The sequence below is a fragment of the Pelodiscus sinensis genome, chromosome 1 (assembly GCF_049634645.1).
Source record: "Pelodiscus sinensis isolate JC-2024 chromosome 1, ASM4963464v1, whole genome shotgun sequence".
Lineage (NCBI taxonomy): Eukaryota > Metazoa > Chordata > Testudines > Trionychidae > Pelodiscus > Pelodiscus sinensis.
Window position 1 is genome coordinate 324,174,957 of NC_134711.1, and position 19,111 is coordinate 324,194,067.

Below are 19,111 nucleotides of genomic sequence, written 5' to 3' on the forward strand. Positions count from 1 at the left end.
TGACTGTTGGATCGCGGAGCGGCAACGTGCAGCCTGACATGTAAACTGCGGGCCGGCCGATGCTAATGGGTGGGGGAGGGAAGCGACGCTGTCTCAAAATAATTAGTTTTCTATATTATTTTTCTGTGCCCCCTCAGCTATGTGCCCGAGGCAAGTGCCTCTCTCGCCTCACCCTTGTTACGGCCCTGCTGGTCCGCAAGGGCAGCCAGTTTAAAAAAATCAGCTCCCCTCATGGACCGGCTGCTTGTTGTCACATGCTGCTGCCTCTGATACAGAGGCAGCAGCATTGGGTGGCAGCAGCCCCCGTCTAGGCAGGGGGTCTGAGCTCCTGGACCTGGTGTGAGCTGGAACTGAGTTGAGCTGCCTGCCTGCCTGCCCGGCTCCTAATACAATTGAAATGCAGGGGTAGGTCCGAGATCCGACGCAAGCCAGGACTGAGCTGGGCTGCTGGCCAGCCTGCTAAAAAATGTACTGGCAAGGGCTGGGGGGGAGGGAAATGCATGTAGTCTACAGCATTGACCTATAAGCTCTTGCTTATCGGTTAATCGACTACACTGTTACGTCCCTATCACAGGCCCAGCGAGGCTGAGGGCAAGGCTGCCTTGGGTTTCCCTGCGAGGCAGAGTGGGCAGAACAGTCCCTCCCCGGAAGGCAAAGCAAAGGGCCCAGATACTCACATAGTTAATGACTTTGAGCTGGAGCGAGGCCGCGTCGAGGTCGTACAGCTCCCCTGCAAGAGCCACAAGGGAGCGCGTTAGCAGGTGCGATGGGCTGGCAGGAGGGAGGTAGTAACAGCTCCTAATACACAGACCCCACCGCGCCTGCTCCAGAGGCCAGGTAGCAACGCAGCTAACCCAGCCAGAGCCAGCTCCCCAGGCTGGGAACAGGCTGTCCTGGGAGGTCAGTTCTTCCGGAAACCCCTGCACTGTACATCTTCCTCCTCCTCTTGCTGGTGGCCCCCCCCCCCCCGATCATTCATCTCCCACTGGCCAGAGGCTGGGCAGTTCTTGGTCCTCCTACATGTGCCAGGGTGGGAGCTGCCAGTCCGAGTCAGGCTTCCCCACAGAGAGCCGGGCACAGCTTCGTTCATTCTCCCCTCTGCCCCAGGAGACAGCTCAGTGGCAGGGTCCCCATTTACATGTGGGGAAACTGAGGCACAGAGTGAGACAAAAACTCGCCTGCTGTCTCCCAGTCACAGGGGCAGAGCCAGGAAGCAGGGCCCAGAGCTGGACTGGGCCTCCAACCACCTGACAGCCCCTGGTGGGAAAGTGCCATGGGGCAAAGGTCTCTGGGACTTCATCTGTCCATTCTCCCTCCCCCTTCCTGCCTATTCTAGAGGCTGAGTAGCACAAAGGGGCTGGGCCAGACCAGCTCCAGTGACTCCTCTGGGCCTGCCCTTGTTCCTGTCTATAGCTCCAGGGTCCCTGGATGGAGCATGTGCCAATGGCAACGATCCCGTATATGGGGGTCCCATTCTGCATGGCCTGCTGGCCCCCATCTGCCCTGAGGCCCCTCTCGGGCTCGGGAGAGCCCCCCCCCCCCTTACCGCACAGCTGCAGTATCTTGCGGTCCAGGTCGCTGTAGCCGCCATCCGCCGCCCTTTCGGTCTTGGCCAGGGAATTCTGGGAAGAGCTGGTGGACAGGCTGACCTGGGGCCAGGGCTGCAGCTTCTGGAGGGCTTGGACACGCCGGTACGCCACCAGGATCTGCACGGCACATGCCAAGGGGCAGGCAAGGGTCAGTAGGATCAGCAGAGGGGGTTTCTCGTTCTCCTATAACTCTGCCTCCCTCCCATTCTCGAGGCGGTCTATGCCGCGTACCACACACCAGGCACAGCTGGTTACGGACAGAGCTTGGTCCAGCTGTTCTCTTTCCTAGTCACAAGGAGCGGGAGAGAGAACAGCGTCAAGACCCAGACCCCTTGTAAGCCTTCCCCTCCCTGCCCGCGGCACAGGTCCCATTCACATGCCCATCAGCCTGCACATGGACAAGTCCATGTTTCAGGCCACGGCACCCACCTAGAACCAGCTCCTGGGGGAACTTCCAGGTCTCAGTCTGGAGGACTTGGAAGAGGAAGAGGCTAGGGATGGACTCCTTCCAAAGAGCCAGGCAGCTGGCACAAAAAGTTAACCAGCTTTTGGGGATCCAGGAACGGACAGGTGCTGTGTACATACTACCAAGCTCAGAGGCACTTTAGCTTAAAAATTAGATCAGAGACTGAGAGATGAATTCCCCTTGCCAGGAAGCGCTGTGCCAGGTCTGAGAATTAAAACCCGTACGAGAAAATAGCCCAAGGAAACAGAGAAAGTCTCCTTCAAGTTTTTTTTACTATTGTGCCTTTTAAATAATAAGCCAAGGCAGTTGTCTCCTTCCTTGAATTGTTGTTGTAATACACCCACCATTATCAAAGAAGCACCTGGAGTCCACAACCAAAAGCAAGCCTTACTGTGCTAGGAGTCAGAGACAGACAGACAGACACACACACACACACACACACACACACACACACAGAGGAAGAGATGTTTTTTGGTCTGGAACTCAGAAGGCTCGGGAAGCTAAACAACCACCAAAGATCACGTTTATTGCCATCTCTTTCACAGAGCTCACATTCGTCTTCTCCTCCTTCTCCACCCGCCCGTTGCTCTCCACTGGGGCATCCTGAGCATTGTCATTCCTGGACTCAGAGTTACAGGAACCACCCAGAAGCAGACTTGCCAACGGGGGTGATTACCTGCTCCTAGCTAGATACAACCCACCCTTCCCCAACAAAATAACCACAGTCAAAGTTCAGACAATCGTTTCCAAACTGTGACTTGAGTCCAACTGTAGGGTTTCCAAATCTTTTAGGCAGCTGCCTTTGCCTTACATTTCTCATGCATGGAGACGCCGGAACGAAAACGGGCAGCGGGGCAAAGTCCCAGATGCAGTAGCTTGCCCACCATCATTATTGGTGGCATTGGTGCTCTCTGCTCCGAGGTGGAAATCAGCATTCTCTTCTCCAGCGGCTGGCGAGGGAGTGGCAGACAACCTCGAAATGTCCCATTTCTTTCCATCCCTTAATCCAGCAGAGTCCGCTCGGGTTTCTGTTATCTGCAAAGGACACGAACCTCCCCAAAGTCCTTCTTCTGACTCCGAACGACAGCTTTGCATAAACAGAACCCGCTGGTCTGAAATGGCGTAGCACCGTTCTTCTGAGCCCCACGGCGTCTGCAGTTCTCCTGTGCTTTCTCAACACAGTCACGAATAGTTGCATTGCAGGATTTGATTGGGGGGGGGTGTGGGGGGAGGGGGGGAGAAGCATGCAGGCCCTTCACAGGCAGTAAGTTATGCATTGCCTTTGCATCCTCTTAACAGTTCAAAGAGCGATACTCAGTTGTTGGTCCTTCTTTCCAGGGTCTCACTTACAACCAAGTTGCAAACTTCCTTTCACTAGTCCGTTCATTCCCTCCACTAGACGAGTGGTTCTAGAGGTACTCGAGAGAAGTCTGGGGGGTTACGTCAACACAAGTGAAATTTGGAGAACACTGAATTTTTGTTTTACGTTTTACAGCATTTTATTATTTTTGTACTTTTTACACCCAAACATTTAATCACCCGCCCGGCTGCGATTAAGTTGTTTAAACAAATGTGTGGCAATGGTAGAAAAACATTTTGTGTGTCTGAAAACTGTAGGTACTGCGGGGACTTTTATTATTTTTTGTAAAGGGGGTACTTTAAAAAAAAAAAGTTGAGAAACACTGCTCTAGACCATTAACTCTGAGGTGACAAAAAGAAACCTTTTTGTGCTTGATACCATTGCTGGGGAGCCAGGGTTGAATTTCAGCAGATGTCAATTGCATTTGATTATCAGTTGTCAACTCCTTGCGAAATCCTTCTTGGGTGAAACTGGTGGCATGAACTTAATCAAGGTTTCAGAGGTCACCTTTCCAGTGAATGGAACGTCCAGCCACTTTGAATGATAGTTTTCCAGGACTAGGAGAAACCATGGTGTACCAGGCTGATCTTCAAAATGGTCCCATTGTGTTGAGAGCCAGTTTCTCCCATGGAGTGTTGAGATAGTCAACTGGGACAAGAGGCATGTTGAAGATTTTCTCTGACTTTTCACTGGCAGCACAAACCATGACCTTTTGGATTAACTCTTCAACTTGGGGAACTTCTTGCCAGAGGATGTTATGAAGGCCAGAACTGGAACAAGATTCAAAAATAATCCAGATAAATTCATGGAAGACAGGTCCACCATGGCTACTAGCCAGAATGAGCAGGAATGGTGTCCCTGGCCTCTGTTTGTCAGAGGCTGGGACTGGGTGACATGGGAGGGATCTCTTGATGGTTCCCTGTTCTGTTCATTCCCTCTGGAGCACCTGCTGGCAGACAGGATACTGGGCTAGATGGACCTTTGGTCGGACCCAGTGTGGCCGTTCTTATGTTAACTTGCTTGTTCCTCCCCGTGCATTGGAAGTCTTGTCAAATTGTTGGCTAGACTCCTCCCCACATGTCCTTCATGACCCTAATGCAGCAATTGTTCCATCAGAACCGTAGGCAAAAGGAAACGGTCAGGTCTCAGCTTGCACTCATTGACAAGGGACAGCTCAAGTGGTACATCTCAACATAGTGGCAAGAGTTCGGATGGCATCCTCTGGTAAGGCCATCCAATGACTATGTGACTCTTTAGGTCCTAATGTACCTTATCATCCCTCCTGGCTCTGGCCCACTCCGAGACTGTGCTCATTCCTCGAGTTGTAACAGAGCTAGGTGCAATGGCAAACTCTTCATTGACTTTCTCTCTTGATAAGGGCAGATGAGACAGACAGTCTGCAATGATGTGCGTGGCTCCTGAAAGACTCACTGTTTGGAAATCAAAGTCCATTAGTTACATGGCCCATCTGGCAATTATTGGAATTATTCATCCATAGCCTTTCATGGGGACTAGAGCTGAAAGAGGGTTGTGATCAGATCTTAAGCTACATCTCATCCCCCGCAGAGAGGTTCTGAAATGTCTTACTGCCCAGAAACACGCCAGAGCTTCTTGCTCAAAGAAGGAATACGATTTTTTCTGGATCCGCCAGGGCTCTGGAATCGAATGCAGTAGCAACGTGTTATCAATTTTTTTAGCTGAGTCAAGACAGAATCAAGAACTCACAAGCATCTGTTGCAACAATTGTTTGCTTCTATGAGCTGGGCGGCTGGAGATTGCATGATTTAATTGGCAAAGCTATTTTTACACACTACGTGCCACTCAAACTTTGCATCCTTTTCCAGGAGATGGCGCAAAACAATCTATTTTCGTAGCAAACTGCTGTACAAACTTTGAATAGCACTCGTACAATCCCAAGAAGGACTGAAGTTTGCGCTTGTTTTTAGACTCTTATGTGTCACGAATGACTTTTACTACATTTGGTTATATACCACTCCAAGAGATTGCCTATCCTGTATGCGTCACTGAGACAGTATGGAATTGACATTTCTTCCTGCTGACAGTAAGTCCATGTCTCTGAACCTTTTTAGGATGACATGCTAGACTCGGCTGGATTAAGGGATGGAAAGAAAGTAACTTCTCTCTCCAAAAATGCCATACATCGTCCTCTGGAATATGGAACAAACCTCACAGCATGACAAATCAAGAGTCATAAAGACTCATGCCTCCTTCAAAGCGAGCACTGAGCAGTGTTTCACTACTGTTTGGGTAGAACCTAACACTCTAACAATGTCAGAAACCATTCCTGGTAGTGGCCGATCCTCAGTTTGCAGGACAGGTTCTGTGCTATTGGGAATCTAATACCCTCTGACGACCCTTTTGATGAATCCCTCCTAAAATAGAAACTCCTTTTTGGGCTTCATAGATTTTTCCTTTAGATATTACAGTCTTTGTACTTGGGGGCAGCTGATGGGGATGATTAGATCCACCATACTCGGGTTAGATGTCGAGAGGATGCTATTCAGCTTAGGAGCTAGTGGAAAGCACAGTGTCAAATTACAATGAATGGAGAACCAGAATTGGCAAATGTCCTGGCTCACCTTTGGCCATCATGGGTGTGATCTCCTGTCACAACCAGAACCCCGTTGGGATTCCGTTTGCCATCGTCCTGGCCTGTAAGAACTCCAAAAACAACATCGACAGCAGACTTCCAGACTTCGGCACAGCATCCATTTTGGTTGCATACTGATTCCTCGGCAGGGCACTCTTGGAAATCGGTTGTGTTGCTAGGGTCACCGCAACAGTAGCAACAGGAGGTGTAGGAGGGCAAAGGCACATGGAGGTAGACTTTGTAGAGATGGACTTAGGAGCTTTGCAGGTTGCAGACTGGTATCAGATTGTATTCACCTCCGCAAGCTGGGAGACATTTGGTGCTGGGTCCAGGATGGTGGATGGTGCGATCTATGGGCGGTGTTGGGTGGTTTCTACAGTTCTCTCCAAGCTGAGGCTTTTTATCACAAGGAATCATTCAGGGTTCACAGAACTGGTCGTCTTCCTGACAATTAGATTCCTGGTGGTTTCAGTTGCAAAAGTGGCCAGTTCACAGGTTGCTCTCGAGCGACGTAATGCAGAGGTCAGGGGCATCGTGAGGTATCCCTGCACTGGAACAGGACTTACAACAGCACTGAGCAGAGAATTAAAATGACCGGCCAGGGCTCGGAGAGCAGTGTTGTAGGGCATCCCATCTTGCAGTAAGTTAGTACCAGGAGAGAGATGCTTGAAGATTCGCTGCCTTTCAGGACCAAAGCAATGTGGGGGCGCGGCTCGCGCTCGCCTGGCCTGCTGGAAGGTGTTTCTATAGGAAGCATAGAGTTGCAGAAGTAAGATTTCTGTTGTCCCCCTGGGAGTAGGGGATCTCAGGGGCAGGCACGAGGTACGGTAGAGGTGGGACGTGGCAGTAAGTGCGGAAGCAAACGAGAGGTGGCCGGTGAGTTGAACAGGAAAGGGGGAGCTGTCACAGCCCTGGTCTGCTGGTCCAGTACAACTGTGCTCATGGTGCAACTGGGGCCTCACAACTGCAGAGGAATTTGCAGGCTGGGAAAAAGGAGCATGGTGAAAAAACAGGCCCCAGTTCTACGACGTTCTCTTCTCAGCCAGCCGAAGAAGCAGATAGCAGCAGACAAACGCCCGCTGGGGAACCGTCTGCACCTGCCTCGATCCAACACAGCCCTCGCCCAGAAGAGCTCACACTGAGCAGCCAAAGGAAGGGTCACTGCCCCACTCCAGCAGGCAGGGAGCAGAGATTTGGGTTCAGTTCCCGGCTCTGCTGTGGACAGGTTGTGGGGCCTTGGGTGAGTCACTTAGCCTCCCTGCGCCTCAGTTTCTCACAAAGCAGATCAGAGCATGACCCCGAGGGGCATGTGGGGATAAGCGTATATTGCAGGTTGTGGGGCACTCCGGTGGCATGGAAGGGAGCAGTTCCCCCGGGATGCAGCAGAGGGCAGCAGTGCACTGACACAGATGTAGCTGGCCTCCCGCTAGCTCCGTTGGCATTGAACCTGGCAATGTCTCTCCCGCACTCATTCAGCTGCCTTAATTGCCTTGACAAGCCCGTATGGATTTTCCTATGATCCCGGTGGGTCTCGGAGCGGAGGAGGCGTTGGCTCCTGAACCCAATAACGCCGCTGCTTTCCTCCGGCTTTCCTCCCTCGCAAAGAAGGCTGAGAAAACCCCGCGCCCCCTTAGACACCACCCTCGAACTCTGCTCGTGCCCAGGCTCTGGCCCCGGGCTTGCAGGGCAGTCACTGCCAGCAGCCGTGCTGGCTGCAAAGGGCTCGCGCCCGCGTGCATCAAACTTCAGAAGGAGCTTTGCTCCGCGTGTGTTGTTTATTCCCAAACTGGGGTGAGCCCCGGTCATTTCACCGGTGTTTATTCTCCACCCCCTTCTTCCATCCCTCCCCCTCCACGTCCTTCCCCCTTGTCCCCTTTGCCACTGACAACAGAGGGCGAGAGGGAAGGGGACGGGGAACCCAAAAGGTTTTTTTTTTCTGGGTTTCATCAAAAAGAATTGGGGAAGAGTGAAAAATTGGCCTAAAAATGCCGTCTCTTCCCCTCTCTGTGCTTCTGGGGACAGTAATGTAGTCTCTCCCCCACTCTTTGGGCACCCGTATCTATGTTAAACTGCAAGCTGTGTGGGGCAGGGCCCACCTCTCATGGTGTGTCTGTGCACCACCTGGCACAACCTGACCCATCTCCGCTGGGGCCTGTATTAACTTCTTTAATTAATGCCGTGAAAGTGCTTGGAGATCCCCGGATGGAAGGGAGTAGGGAGGAGCAAGGGAGTTATAATGAATGTATCTTCCATATACATGGGACCTTTGGTCCTGCAGGCCGACAAAGTAGCCTCCCCTCCGTTTCAGAGCAGGTGCGGCTCCTTGCTTGGCATTGAAGTGGTGACACTAGGAAGCTTCAACCGCCTCCCTCCTGGCCCAGAAACCCCCTTTCTGTTCTGGAGGAGGCGTCCTCACTCCCCAGCCATGAGCAATGCTACAGGGGGGGGTTAGCAGTGGCCAAGTGGGGGCTGGAGAGGCCCTTCTGGGCCAGCGCAGCAGAATGGTGTTACAGGTGCCGGCCCTCTAGCCAGGGCCAACACCGCAGCCCAGTGAAATCAGTGGGAAAGTTCCCACGAATGGCGGCACCTTTTGGACCCGGGCCTCCGCATCTCTATGAGCTCACAGCGTGGACGCGGGAACGGCCATTCCCCGACATGAGGGAACCCCAACGGGTTTGCGTGGCCGGCAGCAGGCCCTCTGGGAGCCTCAGGTAGGCACCTCGCTCGCCTGCCAGGAGAACGCCCAGGAGCAAACCCTGAATCAAGTGGAGCCAGATGCTGAGCCAGGGCATCTGGCTCCGGCGCCAGACTCCCCCAGGGTGTGTGTGTGATCCTGCCTCCACCCAGGCCAGAGACCTACCCCCCCAGTAATCCCTGGAGCAGAGCTGCTGCAGAGCCAGCCTGTCTTGACTGAAACCCAGCCAGGGAGGGAGAGTCCAGCGTGCCCCATGGGGGTGAATTCTCCATCCACAGAACCTGGAAGGGGGGGGGGATCAGATCCTGCTCATGCTGGCTTTACTGGCTTTACTGCTGTAACCAGCAGGGGGCAGCGCTGCTCCAGGCAGAGGAAGGCACACAGGGGACCCAGCAAAGGAAGGCCTCCAGTCCCTGTTCTGTTGAGCCACAGGGAGCTTGTCTGTGCCATCTCCATGCTCCCCCTCCCCCATAGGTTGGCTGTTTCCCATCGCCTCCCCGCCCCACATGACTCTCACTCTAGTGGCAGCAAAGGGAAGCCTTCCAGCCTGGGGTCAGCAAAGAGACACCAGTGAGTGTATGCACATCTCACTCTCCCGCTTCCACCTCAAGAGCCCCTTTGCACACAGGCCTGCTGCTAGAAAACCCCTACCCCCACAGATCACACCTACCTACAGACCCCCTGCACAGGTGTGTATAACCCCCACCACAGGGACTTGAACCTCAGACCTCAGGAGCTTAACATAGGCGCCACTAGAGCCTGAGCTACAAAGCCAGCTGGTTCTCAGCTTAGGCTGTAGAGCTCCCTTGTTCTTATCTCTCTCTGTACGTGGTCTAAATGCCACTACAAGGGACAGTGAACCATGCTAGCTGTGTGGGTTACATGTACACACACACAGACCCCCCCGCACGCGTGTGGGCACACCCAGATCCCCTGCAGGTGTGCATGGACACACACACACAATGGGGGTGTCACTGAGTCTCTTGGTTCCTGACCGGCCAGCACCTCTCTAAGCCTCGCCCAGCCCATTCCCTTTGGCACGCAGGGGAAGGCCTGGCTGCTGGGGCGAGTTGCCCTGGGGCCGTGGGCAGCAGGGGCACTGGGCAGAGCATGGCTGATCTCACAGGGGCTGGGGGAGGCGCAGCGCAGGGAGCGCAGGCGTTAACTCACGTGCTTCTCCAGCGCACGCAGGTTCCGCTCGTCCGACTCGTTCAGTCGCCCGCAGTGCACCTGGTGGGGCGAGGAGAGACGGTGAGGACAGGGGCACCCCAAGGCAACAGCCAGCTCTGGGCTCCCCACCACCAGCTCGATGGATGGTCCTTAGTGCTGACCAGCAGCCCCCTGGCCATCCAGTCCTACTCCTGCCCCCCGAGCTGCTGAGGCCCCGCAGCAGCCTCCCTCTGCCAGCCCCGCGCCACGCAGCACTCAGGGAATACCGCCTCCCGCCCCAGGGGCAGCCTCCCTCTGCCAGCCCCGCGCCACGCAGCGCTCAGGGAATACCGCCTCCCACCCCAGGGGCAGCCTCCCTCTGCCAGCCCCACGCCACGCAGCGCTCAGGGAATACCGCCTCCCACCCCAGGGGCAGCCTCCCTCTGCCAGCCCCGCGCCACGCAGCGCTCAGGGAATACCGCCTCCCACCCCAGGGGCAGCCTCCCTCTGCCAGCCCCACGCCACGCAGCGCTCAGGGAATACCACCTCCCGCCCCAGGGGCAGCCTCCCTCTGCCAGCCCCGCGCCACGCAGCGCTCAGGGAATACCGCCTCCCGCCCCAGGGGCAGCCTCCCTCTGCCAGCCCCACGCCACGCAGCGCTCAGGGAATACCGCCTCCCGCCCCAGGGGCAGCCTCCCTCTGCCAGCCCCACGCCACGCAGCGCTCAGGGAATACCGCCTCCCACCCCAGGGGCAGCCTCCCTCTGCCAGCCCCGCGCCACGCAGCGCTCAGGGAATACCGCCTCCCGCCCCAGGGGCAGCCTCCCTCTGCCAGCCCCGCACCACGCAGCACTCAGGGAATACCACCTCCCGCCGCAGGGGCAGCCTCCCTCTGCCAGCCCCGCACCACACAGCGCTCAGGGAATACCGCCTCCCACCCCAGGGGCAGCCTCCCTCTGCCAGCCCCGCACCACGCAGCGCTCAGGGCATACCGCCTCCCGCCCCGGGGGCAGCCTCCCTCTGCCAGCCCCGCGCCACGCAGCGCTCAGGGAATACCGCCTCCCGCCCCGGGGGCAGCCTCCCTCTGCCAGCCCCGCACCACGCAGCGCTCAGGGAATACCGCCTCCCGCCCCAGGGGCAGCCTTGCTCTGCCAGCCCCGCACCACGCAGCGCTCAGGGAATACCGCCTCCCACCCCAGGGGCAGCCTCCCTCTGCCAGACCCGCACCACGCAGCGCTCAGGGAATACCGCCTCCCACCCCAGGGGCAGCCTTGCTCTGCAGGCCCCGCACCACGCAGCGCTCAGGGAATACCGCCTCCCGCCCCGGGGGCAGCCTCCCTCAGCCAGCCCCGCGCCACGCAGCGCTCAGGGAATACCGCCTCCCGCCCCAGGGGCAGCCTCCCTCTGCCAGCCCCGCACCACGCAGCGCTCAGGGAATACCACCTCCCGCCCCAGGGGCAGCCTCCCTCTGCCAGCCCCGCACCACGCAGCGCTCAGGGAATACCGCCTCCCGCCCCAGGGGCAGCCTCCCTCTGCCAGCCCCGCACCACGCAGCGCTCAGGGAATACCGCCTCCCGCCCCAGGGGCAGCCTCCCTCTGCCAGACCCGCACCACACAGCGCTCAGGGAATACCGCCTCCCACCCCAGGGGCAGCCTCCCTCTGCCAGCCCCGCGCCACGCAGCGCTCAGGGAATACCGCCTCCCACCCCAGGGGCAGCCTTGCTCTGCAGGCCCCGCACCACGCAGCGCTCAGGGAATACCGCCTCCCACCCCAGGGGCAGCCTCCCTCAGCCAGCCCTGCACCACGCAGCGCTCAGGGAATACCGCCTCCCGCCCCAGGGGCAGCCTCCCTCTGCCAGCCCCGCACCACACAGCGCTCAGGGAATACCGCCTCCCACCCCAGGGGCAGCCTCCCTCTGCCAGCCCCGCACCACGCAGCACTCAGGGAATACCGCCTCCCACCCCAGGGGCAGCCTCCCTCTGCCAGACCCGCACCACGCAGCGCTCAGGGAATACCACCTCCCGCCCCAGGGGCAGCCTCCCTCTGCCAGCCCCGCGCCACGCAGCGCTCAGGGAATACCGCCTCCCACCCCAGGGGCAGCCTCCCTCTGCCAGCCCCGCACCACGCAGCGCTCAGGGAATACCGCCTCCCGCCCCAGGGGCAGCCTCCCTCTGCCAGCCCCGCACCACGCAGCGCTCAGGGAATACCGCCTCCCGCCCCAGGGGCAGCCTCCCTCTGCCAGCCCCGCGCCATGCTGCGCTCAGGGAATACCACCTCCCACCCCAGGGGCAGCCTCCCTCTGCCAGCCCCGCACCACGCAGCGCTCAGGGAATACCGCCTCCCGCCCCAGGGGCAGCCTCCCTCTGCCAGCCCCGCGCCACGCAGCGCTCAGGGCATACCGCCTCCCGCCCCAGGGGCAGCCTCCCTCTGCCAGCCCCGCACCACGCAGCGCTCAGGGAATACCGCCTCCCGCCCCAGGGGCAGCCTCCCTCTGCCAGCCCCGCACCACGCAGCGCTCAGGGAATACCGCCTCCCGCCCCAGGGGCAGCCTCCCTCTGCCAGCCCCGCACCACGCAGCGCTCAGGGAATACCGCCTCCCACCCCAGGGGCAGCCTTGCTCTGCCAGCCCCGCACCACGCAGCGCTCAGGGAATACCACCTCCCGCCCCAGGGGCAGCCTCCCTCTGCCAGCCCCGCACCACGCAGCGCTCAGGGAATACCACCTCCCGCCCCAGGGGCAGCCTCCCTCTGCCAGCCCCGCACCACGCAGCGCTCAGGGAATACCGCCTCCCACCCCAGGGGCAGCCTCCCTCTGCCAGCCCCGCACCACGCAGCGCTCAGGGAATACCACCTCCCGCCCCGGGGGCAGCCTCCCTCTGCCAGCCCCGCACCACGCAGCGCTCAGGGAATACCGCCTCCCACCCCAGGGGCAGCCTCCCTCTGCCAGACCCGCACCACGCAGCGCTCAGGGAATACCACCTCCCGCCCCGGGGGCAGCCTCCCTCTGCCAGCCCCGCGCCACGCTGCGCTCAGGGAATACCGCCTCCCACCCCAGGGGCAGCCTCCCTCTGCCAGCCCCGCACCACACAGCGCTCAGGGAATACCGCCTCCCACCCCAGGGGCAGCCTCCCTCTGCCAGCCCCGCACCACGCAGCGCTCAGGGAATACCGCCTCCCACCCCAGGGGCAGCCTCCCTCTGCCAGCCCCGCACCACACAGCGCTCAGGGAATACCACCTCCCGCCCCAGGGGCAGCCTCCCTCTGCCAGCCCCGCACCACACAGCGCTCAGGGAATACCACCTCCCACCCCAGGGGCAGCCTCCCTCTGCCAGCCCCGCACCACGCAGCGCTCAGGGAATACCACCTCCCACCCCAGGGGCAGCCTCCCTCTGCCAGCCCCGCACCACACAGCGCTCAGGGTACGTCTACACTACAGCGCTAGTTCGAACTAACTTAGTTCGAATTAGTTAATTCGAACTAAGCTAGTTCGAACTAACGCATCTAGAACTAAAAACTAGTTCGAACTAGCGTTTTGCTAGTTCGAACTAGTAAGTCCACATTGAGTGGACTCTGAACAGGGCTTAAGGATGGCCGGAAGCAGTGCCGGCAGGGCATAAAAGGAGGACTTAGAGCATGGAGATACTGTCTCAGGCTAGCCGAGGGCTGCGCTTAAAGGGTCCCGACCCCCACCCCGGACACACAGTTCTAAGGGGTGCCCCGCTTGCAAAGAAGTTCTGGCTTGGAGTGCCCTGAGTGCCCACACTGGGCACATCACACCACTCGGCCATCAGCCCGGCTGCACTTGCCGCAGGCTGCCATCTGGGGAGAGGGAGTAATTGGGGGGCTGCAGGAGAGCTTCCACCCCCAGAAGCCCGCAGAGCCAGCCCAGTCCTCCCCATCGGGGGCTCGTACCCCATTCCTCCCTCACCTCCTTCCACTTGCCCTTCCCTAGCCCCCCTTCTTCTTGATGTACAAAATAAAGATAACGTTTCTTCCAACATTGACTCTGTCTTTATTGAAAAAAACTGGGGGAGACTGGGAAAAGGAGGTGGGAGAGGGGAAGAGAAAGGCTGGGAGAGGGGAGGGCAACTAACATGATCAGGGGTTGGGAACAGGTCCCAGATGAAGAGAGGCTACAGAGACTGGGACTGTTCAGCTTAGAAAAGAGGAGACGGAGGGGGGACAGGATAGAAGTCTGTAAAAGCAGGGGTTGGGTGGAGAGGGTGCATTCAGAAAAGTTCTTCCTGAGATCCCATAAAGAAGGACTAGAGGACACCAAAGGAAAGGAATGGGTAGCAGGCTTGAAACTAGTAAGAGAAAGTTGTTCTTGACAAAGCAAATAGTTAACCTGTGGAACTCCTTGCTGCAGGAGGCTGTGAAGGCTACAACTAGAACAGAGTTTAAAGGGAAGTGAGATCAAGTCATGGAGGTTGGGTCCATGGAGTCCTATTAGCCAGAGGGTAGGAGTGGTGTCCCTGCCCAAAGTTTGTGGAAGGCTGGAGAGGGATGGCACGAGACAAATGGCTTGGTCATTGTCTTCGGTCCATCCCCTCCAGGGTCCCTAGGGTTGGCCGCTGTGGGCAGACAGGCTACTGGGCTAGATGGACCTTTGGTCTGACCCAGGACGGCCATTGTAAGCTCAGGGCTCAGTGTCGGGGGTCTCAGTGGACCCCCTTGATTTTCATGCACACCTGGTCCTGGGTGGCCAGGCTGGCAGCTCTCCTGCCCTAGACGGCCACTTTCCTGTGCCTAGTGCGGAGATCGTGGACAAGGTCCACGATGTCCGCACTAGCCCAGGAAGGTGCCCGCCTCTTGCGGTCCAGGGCAAGCTCCCGGGAGCCGCCAGCCTGGTCCCGGCAAGAGGGGGTGGGCTGGGGGGCATCGGGTGGGTGGCTCTGTGCCGTGCCAGGTGCAGGGTCTGCTAGCTGGGTGCTGGCAGGCTTGCACCTGGCACGGGCACCGTAGCCAGCCCGTGCCCCTTTAAGGGGTCCGGGGCCGGGAGGGGGGCATAGAGTTTCCCTGGTGTTGGCCAGAGTGGCCACCAGGGAAACCTGGGGAGGGCTAGCCTCCCACTAGTTCGAACTAAAGGGCTACACAGCCCTTAGTTCGAACTAGCTAGGTCGAACTAGGCGTTAGTCCTCGTAAAATGAGGTTTACCTAGTTCGAACTAAGCGCTCCGCTAGTTCGATTCAAATTTGAACTAGCGGAGCGCTAGTGTAGCGCATAGGAAAGTTAGTTCGAACTAACGTCCGTTAGTTCGAACTAACTTTCTAGTGTAGACATACCCTCAGGGAATACCACCTCCCGCCCCAGGGGCAGCCTCCCTCTGCCAGCCCCGCACCACGCAGCGCTCAGGGAATACCACCTCCCGCCCCAGGGGCAGCCTCCCTCTGCCAGCCCCGCGCCACGCAGCGCTCAGGGCATACCGCCTCCCGCCCCAGGGGCAGCCTCCCTCTGCCAGCCCCGCGCCACGCAGCGCTCAGGGAATACCACCTCCCACCCCAGGGGCAGCCTCCCTCTGCCAGCCCCGCACCACGCAGCGCTCAGGGAATACCACCTCCCACCCCAGGGGCAGCCTCCCTCTGCCAGCCCCGCACCACGCAGCGCTCAGGGAATACCACCTCCCACCCCAGGGGCAGCCTCCCTCTGCCAGCCCCGCACCACACAGCGCTCAGGGAATACCACCTCCCGCCCCAGGGGCAGCCTCCCTCTGCCAGCCCCGCACCACGCAGCGCTCAGGGAATACCACCTCCCGCCCCAGGGGCAGCCTCCCTCTGCCAGCCCCGCGCCACGCAGCGCTCAGGGCATACCGCCTCCCACCCCAGGGGCAGCCTCCCTCTGCCAGCCCTGCGCCACGCAGCGCTCAGGGAATACCACCTCCCACCCCAGGGGCAGCCTCCCTCTGCCAGACCCGCACCACACAGCACTCAGGGAATACCACCTCCCACCCCAGGGGCAGCCTCCCTCTGCCAGCCCCGCACCACACAGCGCTCAGGGAATACCACCTCCCGCCCCAGGGGCAGCCTCCCTCTGCCAGACCCGCACCACACAGCGCTCAGGGAATACCACCTCCCGCCCCAGGGGCAGCCTCCCTCTGCCAGACCCGCACCACGCAGCGCTCAGGGAATACCGCCTCCCGCACCAGGGGCAGCCTCCCTCTGCCAGCCCCGCACCACGCAGCGCTCAGGGAATACCGCCTCCCGCCCCAGGGGCAGCCTCCCTCTGCCAGCCCCGCACCACGCAGCGCTCAGGGAATACCGCCTCCCACCCCAGGGGCAGCCTCCCTCTGCCAGACCCGCACCACGCAGCGCTCAGGGAATACCGCCTCCCACCCCGGGGGCAGCCTCCCTCTGCCAGACCCGCACCACGCAGCGCTCAGGGAATACCGCCTCCCACCCCAGGGGCAGCCTCCCTCTGCCAGCCCTGCACCACGCAGCGCTCAGGGAATACCGCCTCCCGCCCCGGGGGCAGCCTCCCTCTGCCAGACCCGCACCACACAGCGCTCAGGGAATACCACCTCCCACCCCAGGGGCAGCCTCCCTCTGCCAGCCCCGCGCCACGCAGCGCTCAGGGAATACCACCTCCCGCCCCAGGGGCAGACTTGCTCTGCAGGCCCCGCGCCACACAGCGCTCAGGGAATACCACCTCCCACCCCAGGGGCAGCCTCCCTCTGCCAGCCCCGCACCACGCAGCGCTCAGGGAATACCGCCTCCCGCCCCAGGGGCAGCCTTGCTCTGCAGGCCCCGCACCACGCAGCGCTCAGGGAATACCGCCTCCCACCCCAGGGGCAGCCTTGCTCTGCAGGCCCCGCGCCACACAGCGCTCAGGGAATACTGCCTCCCACCCCAGGGGCAGCCTTGCTCTGTAGGCCCCGCACCACACAGCGCTCAGGGAATACCGCCTCCCACCCCAGGGGCAGCCTCCCTCTGCCAGCCCCGCGCCACCCAGCGCTCAGGGAATACCGCCTCCCGCCCCAGGGGCAGCCTTGCTCTGCCAGACCCGCACCACACAGCGCTCAGGGAATACCACCTCCCACCCCAGGGGCAGCCTCCCTCTGCCAGCCCCATGCCACGCAGCGCTCAGGGAATACCACCTCCCACCCCAGGGGCAGCCTCCCTCTGCCAGACCCGCACCACGCAGCGCTCAGGGAATACCGCCTCCCACCCCGGGGGCAGCCTCCCTCTGCCAGACCCGCACCACGCAGCGCTCAGGGAATACCGCCTCCCGCCCCAGGGGCAGCCTCCCTCTGCCAGCCCCGCGCCACGCAGCGCTCAGGGAATACCGCCTCCCGCCCCAGGGGCAGCCTCCCTCTGCCAGCCCCGCACCACGCAGCGCTCAGGGAATACCGCCTCCCGCCCCAGGGGCAGCCTCCCTCTGCCAGACCCGCACCACGCAGCGCTCAGGGAATACCGCCTCCCACCCCAGGGGCAGCCTCCCTCTGCCAGCCCCGCACCACGCAGCGCTCAGGGAATACCGCCTCCCGCCCCAGGGGCAGCCTTGCTCTGCCAGCCCCGCGCCACGCAGCGCTCAGGGAATACCGCCTCCCACCCCAGGGGCAGCCTTGCTCTGCAGGCCCCGCACCACACAGCGCTCAGGGAATACCGCCTCCCGCCCCAGGGGCAGCCTCCCTCTGCCAGACCCGCACCACACAGCGCTCAGGGAATACCGCCTCCCGCCCCAGGGGCAGCCTCCCTCTGCCAGACCCGCACCACGCAGCGCTCAGGGAATACCGCCTCCCACCCCAGGGGCAGCCTCCCTCTGCCAGCCCCACGCCACGCAGCGCTCAGGGAATACCACCTCCCGCCCCAGGGGCAGCCTCCCTCTGCCAGCCCCGCGCCACGCAGCGCTCAGGGAATACCGCCTCCCGCCCCAGGGGCAGCCTCCCTCTGCCAGCCCCACGCCACGCAGCGCTCAGGGAATACCGCCTCCCGCCCCAGGGGCAGCCTCCCTCTGCCAGCCCCACGCCACGCAGCGCTCAGGGAATACCGCCTCCCACCCCAGGGGCAGCCTCCCTCTGCCAGCCCCGCGCCACGCAGCGCTCAGGGAATACCGCCTCCCGCCCCAGGGGCAGCCTCCCTCTGCCAGCCCCGCACCACGCAGCACTCAGGGAATACCACCTCCCGCCGCAGGGGCAGCCTCCCTCTGCCAGCCCCGCACCACACAGCGCTCAGGGAATACCGCCTCCCACCCCAGGGGCAGCCTCCCTCTGCCAGCCCCGCACCACGCAGCGCTCAGGGCATACCGCCTCCCGCCCCGGGGGCAGCCTCCCTCTGCCAGCCCCGCGCCACGCAGCGCTCAGGAAATACCGCCTCCCGCCCCGGGGGCAGCCTCCCTCTGCCAGCCCCGCACCACGCAGCGCTCAGGGAATACCGCCTCCCGCCCCAGGGGCAGCCTTGCTCTGCCAGCCCCGCACCACGCAGCGCTCAGGGAATACCGCCTCCCACCCCAGGGGCAGCCTCCCTCTGCCAGACCCGCACCACGCAGCGCTCAGGGAATACCGCCTCCCACCCCAGGGGCAGCCTTGCTCTGCAGGCCCCGCACCACGCAGCGCTCAGGGAATACCGCCTCCCGCCCCGGGGGCAGCCTCCCTCAGCCAGCCCCGCGCCACGCAGCGCTCAGGGAATACCGCCTCCCGCCCCAGGGGCAGCCTCCCTCTGCCAGCCCCGCACCACGCAGCGCTCAGGGAATACCACCTCCCGCCCCAGGGGCAGCCTCCCTCTGCCAGCCCCGCACCACGCAGCGCTCAGGGAATACCACCTCCCACCCCAGGGGCAGCCTCCCTCTGCCAGCCCCGCACCACGCAGCGCTCAGGGAATACCGCCTCCCGCCCCAGGGGCAGCCTCCCTCTGCCAGCCCCGCACCACGCAGCGCTCAGGGAATACCGCCTCCCGCCCCAGGGGCAGCCTCCCTCTGCCAGCCCCGCACCACGCAGCGCTCAGGGAATACCGCCTCCCGCCCCAGGGGCAGCCTCCCTCTGCCAGCCCCGCGCCACGCAGCGCTCAGGGAATACCGCCTCCCGCCCCAGGGGCAGCCTCCCTCTGCCAGACCCGCACCACACAGCGCTCAGGGAATACCGCCTCCCACCCCAGGGGCAGCCTCCCTCTGCCAGACCCGCACCACACAGCGCTCAGGGAATACCGCCTCCCACCCCAGGGGCAGCCTCCCTCTGCCAGCCCCGCGCCACGCAGCGCTCAGGGAATACCGCCTCCCACCCCAGGGGCAGCCTTGCTCTGCAGGCCCCGC

General features: G+C 61.2%; 1 protein-coding gene across 2 annotated transcripts in view; it reads right to left on the minus strand.

Annotated features, from left to right (window-relative positions):
- Positions 1–19,111, minus strand: part of PDE2A (phosphodiesterase 2A) — a 362,760-nt gene that overhangs the window by 51,412 nt on the left and 292,237 nt on the right. For both annotated transcript variants that reach the window (XM_075919627.1, XM_075919628.1), the window contains 3 exons: positions 9,892–9,951; positions 1,547–1,706; positions 678–730 (listed from right to left, as the gene is read on the minus strand). In XM_075919627.1, the coding sequence (XP_075775742.1) occupies positions 678–730; positions 1,547–1,706; positions 9,892–9,951 (273 nt within the window). The remainder of the gene's footprint in view (positions 1–677; positions 731–1,546; positions 1,707–9,891; positions 9,952–19,111) is intronic.